At 41.2% G+C, this 4,447-nt stretch overlaps 1 protein-coding gene across 6 annotated transcripts in view; it reads right to left on the bottom strand.

Moving 5' to 3' along the window:
* Positions 1–2,944: 2,944 nt before the first annotated feature.
* The window catches only part of gphnb (gephyrin b), a 23,151-nt gene continuing 21,648 nt past the window's right edge, over positions 2,945–4,447 (bottom strand). For 4 of the 6 annotated variants that reach the window (XM_083689134.1, XM_083689133.1, XM_083689131.1 and 1 more), the window contains 5 exons: positions 4,243–4,316; positions 3,999–4,066; positions 3,772–3,875; positions 3,558–3,654; positions 2,945–3,251 (listed from right to left, as the gene is read on the bottom strand). In XM_083689134.1, coding sequence (XP_083545260.1) covers positions 3,118–3,251; positions 3,558–3,654; positions 3,772–3,875; positions 3,999–4,066; positions 4,243–4,316 — 477 coding nt within the window. In that variant the 3' untranslated portion in view covers positions 2,945–3,117. The remainder of the gene's footprint in view (positions 3,252–3,557; positions 3,655–3,771; positions 3,876–3,998; positions 4,067–4,242; positions 4,317–4,447) is intronic. The other 2 variants (XM_083689132.1, XM_083689130.1) reach the window with 1 other exon arrangement.

Here is a 4,447-nt window from a genome sequence, read left to right on the forward strand (position 1 = left end):
CAAATTGAGTGTAGTGGTATAGGGGGGAGTGGGGTATGTTGAGACATTTTATTTTTTTTACATTCAGCATCACTACATCAAGGGAAATATAGTACTCTTTCTAACAAAGATATCTACATATATTGCAGGATGTTGTATATTATTGTAAATAATCTGAATTGATGTAAAAATAACAGTTTTGAAAACACACCTTGTCCAAAAAAGTGGTCACTGAAACAAAACACCTCCCAATTATGTTCATGATTATTTTTTTCCCCCAGCTAATGTCTTAAGTTACATGACCTTGAAACTAGCTATGTTGACAATAAGAAGGTGAAGTGCCATCATGTGCGCCAAAAAAATCTGGCCTTGAAAACAGCACTAATATTTCAAACACACCTGTTTTTTTTTACACCGTTAAAATATAGCTTGTGTTTTGTGTTTTGCATTGATATACTCTGGGCATTATGGTGTTTGCTCTGTAAAAATAAAAGAGCAATATCTACAATATGAGACATTGCAAACATACTATGCTTATTATGCATTAAACTGACAAAATGTAATACTATTTTATATTGGGTATGTTCAGACATAGACTCAACTCGCCCCTGGCCAAATGACACAATTTACCCCAAAGCAGCCACTTTGACTATATTAGCCCACACAGCTCAAAGGATGCACTTTCATGCTAGGTTTAGAACCTCATATTGTATCTTATAGAGACACAAACTGATGTATACTACTGTCTTACAATGATCTAATTTGGTTTTCATATAATACTACTCATGAATAATCAATTCACAATCAATAAGTTAATTTGATCTTTGAAAATCAGTTTCCGGATCTATGAAATAAGGACCTCTTCCTCAATATGTGGTCACATGATTCTTTTTGTGTCTATTTTCCTAGAAACAAGGGCTTGTCTCAACTAACGCTTTGGAACGACGTACCCCACTCTCCCCTCCATTTGTAGCGCAATATATCCCTCATGAATAAGTCATAGCGAAGGCTACTTAATAAAATCTGGCATGCGCTATTTAAAATGAGACACGAACTATTTTGACAGGGATAACTTGATGTGAATGTGATTCCTGATGATAGTTGTGTTCGCCGGGCGGCCTGTAGAGGTGGCCATTCCACCCCAGGACGACAACATTTGTTCAAACGACAACGCAGACCCTGTTACAGATCAATGATCGATTCTAGATAATAGTATACGAAGATACTCACGGATATACGCTTTTAGAGAAGAGGAAATCCTTTCTCCGAATATATCCGAATCTTCTGGATTTTCTGTTCAAAACAGCGCACAGAACATTTGCAAGAAGTCTTTATTGTTGCCTCTCCCAGTCCCACATGATCGTACTTAGCTCCTGACCGGGACAGCTCCAAGTATTTACTTGCACTTACTGCGCATGGTGTTTGAGTCATCTCCCAGGCAACTCCGCCAGAGGAACGGGCTCTACAGCGCCACTCAGCTGAGAGCTGCCCCGTTCAAATAGAGGCTAAATAGCGGTCTCCTATCCTGCTGCTGTTGCCCATATGCGCGCTAAGTGCGCACTGTTTTAGTCAGTAGGCTAAAGATAAGTTCAAAAGTGGCCAAACGTAGCCTACTCCACTCAATTTGTTATAGGAATAATTTGACACAACATCTTTCGCTGATGATTATTCTGGCATAGGGTGATGATCTTTGGTCATTTCACCTGTGGTTATGAATTCACAAAACAGTTCTGTACAGCTTCAAAAGACTGCTGTGCAGTCCTTTCCACTCTGTCTTCTATTGGGGTAAACCTCTTTTCCTCATCAGGCCTGTCCTTCCAGTGGCATGGGCTACTACCTCACTTACCTCATGCAGGAACTCAACAGACAAGAAACCTGTTGCAATGGCTGGACATGTTTGTTTGACAACCATTAACAACGTCTGTTTTTGCATCAAAGAAGAAAATCACTTTTTTCTTTGGATATATTTTATTCAAAAAGGAAACCCAACAAGAGCTTTTTTACATAATGATCAAGGATTTTTATTATCTTAGTCTCTTTCATCAGTTTCATATCATTACAGAAAATGTTATAGTACAGCGTTGTTCAATGTCTCCTCATTGCTTAATAATTTCCTTAGGAGTGCTGGTCACATATATCTGTACAATATGGTTCTTCTTATTTTTTTTTCTGTACATTTTTCTGTGAAGTTGGTTAAAAAGGCTGTCAGCACTTAAAGAAGCTGTTTCTTTTCTTTCTCTTTTTTTCTTTTTTTTTTCTTAGTTGATCAAATAAAAGATTGTTTTCCCAGGTGACCCCGCCCCTGGAGGGTGGGGGCTGAGTTGCACCTGGTCAGGTGAATATAAGGAAGCTTCAGGGTCTGGGCAGGCTGGTGTGTGCCCCCCACCCTCCCAGCACCACCTCTTCCCTGCCCAGGCATTTGGCACTGCGCACATAAACAAGACTCACGAGATAAACAACAAGCAAAGCTCTTTGTGAAGCCATTATGATGCATACTAATGAGAGAAAAATAGAAGTGTCACCTCAGCAGCACTCACAGAGGAAGTAGCCTAGATATGCCCTCTCTTCCTCTTAGCCGAGCACCGTGGGAAATCTGGAGTCTTCCTCAATGTTTTCTTAATTTTCAAAAAACGGATTATTTTTTTCCACTAAAGATGAGAAAATAATATTTTTTTTTTTTTTTTTTTTTGTCCCTGGCAGGCACCTACAGCTCTCTATTAAAATGCTACTGCTATCGATAAGGTCTAGCATTGAACACACAAAGCAATTGCAATTGAAAGGAATAAAGTTGCCTTAATATAATAATGATAATAAGAACAATAATGATAATAATAAGAAGAATAATCATAATAATATATTACAGAATAAATCTCTTTTTATAATTAGATTTTTTTTCTTTAAAAGTTATATTTTTCTTTGTTTTGAAATACTATAATCTTTTGAAATTATTTATTTTTTTCCATATGTGTCTAGGTTGTGATCGAGATGTTGACTGTACCTCAACGTTATCCAAATCAATAAAAACTAGCTGTGCCATTGCATATTACAGAATAGTCAATGATATGTGGACATGCATCGTGAACCACCCATTCTAACCCTCTCTGTATGCAGCCATCTCTCTGTCCCCCTTTGATGACATCATAGCCGGCCGATGACCATGACGTCGACCACCTCGCCCTTGTGCAGCTCCACGTATTGCTCTGTTTTTGGAGGTAGCATCAGGAGCCCGTTGGCACTGCGCATGCTCATCAGCCTGCTGCTCACCTGGTTCCCTGGAGGATGGAGGGAGGGAGGGAGGAAGGGAGGGAGAGAGGAGAGAGGAGGTTTGAGAATATTCTCAAACTGAGAACACTACACATAGACTAATGGGAGTCACGATGACCCCAATACTGTAGCATGAAATGGAGCTTGATTGGTTATTTAAAATGTCTATTCTTGAGCTCGATAGCCACGCTCTAAAGTCAAAACCGGGGACATTGTTCATCTGAGAGGAGGACCGTGACTAACATTTAATTACCCATGAGCAACATAGTCTGCTGACCCTGTGACTAAACGATACTAGTCTTGCTCATCCGTACCTGTGCTCTGTGCCCAGGGCAGAGGCTCCTGGTGGTGCCATGTCAGGATGCAGCGGTGGTACTCAGGGCGAGGGTCCAGCTTCACATCGCACGACAACTGAGGGCCCACAACAGAGAAAACATGGCTCACAATGATGACCTCACACACTCCATAGGGGAAAGCTCTTCTGGGAAACGGTGTCTGTACTGCTACTACTACGACTACTGTACCCACCCTAGCTTTGATGATGGTGGGCCGAGGGTCCAGGATCCCCTGCATCTTCCTCAAGGCGGGGATGACAAAGAGGTTACATGTCACGACAGCTGACACAGGGTTACCTGGCACGGAGGGAGGGCGGGCAGGAGGGAGGAGAGAGACGGAGGGAGGGAGGGAGAAGAATGTGTTAATTACGCCTCTTGAAAACGGTTGTGTGATTATCTCTTTCTCTCAACTTCACACACTACCTGGGAGGGCAAAGATGAGTTTGCGAGCACCGTCCATGTCCAAAGTGGCAAATGTTGTCGGGAGACTACAAAGAGAAATCAGGGAAGAGAAAAACAAAACGGTCATTAAAGAACTCAGTTTATCAGTTGATCATCCTTCCTTCCATCCATCCATCTCATTCATCCATCTATCCATCTCATTCATCCATCTATCCATCTCATTCATCCATCTATCCATCAACCACCAATACAATGAACTAACCCTGGTTTCATGAAGACTCGTCCAAAGTGAATCTGGGCATGAAGATCGATATCAAGGACCTGCTTCAGATAGTCCTGTAAAAGATAAATAAATACTGGAGTCTTCTGAGGTTTATACAAACAATGAAAGCATGAACCATCTAGCTACAATCCAGCTGCCTGCTGCTATATAACAAGCCACATAAGACTTGTGCCCTACTGGTCTA

The sequence above is a fragment of the Argentina silus genome, assembly GCF_951799395.1.
Source record: "Argentina silus genome assembly, chromosome: 17".
NCBI classification, from domain to species: Eukaryota; Metazoa; Chordata; class Actinopteri; order Argentiniformes; family Argentinidae; genus Argentina; species Argentina silus.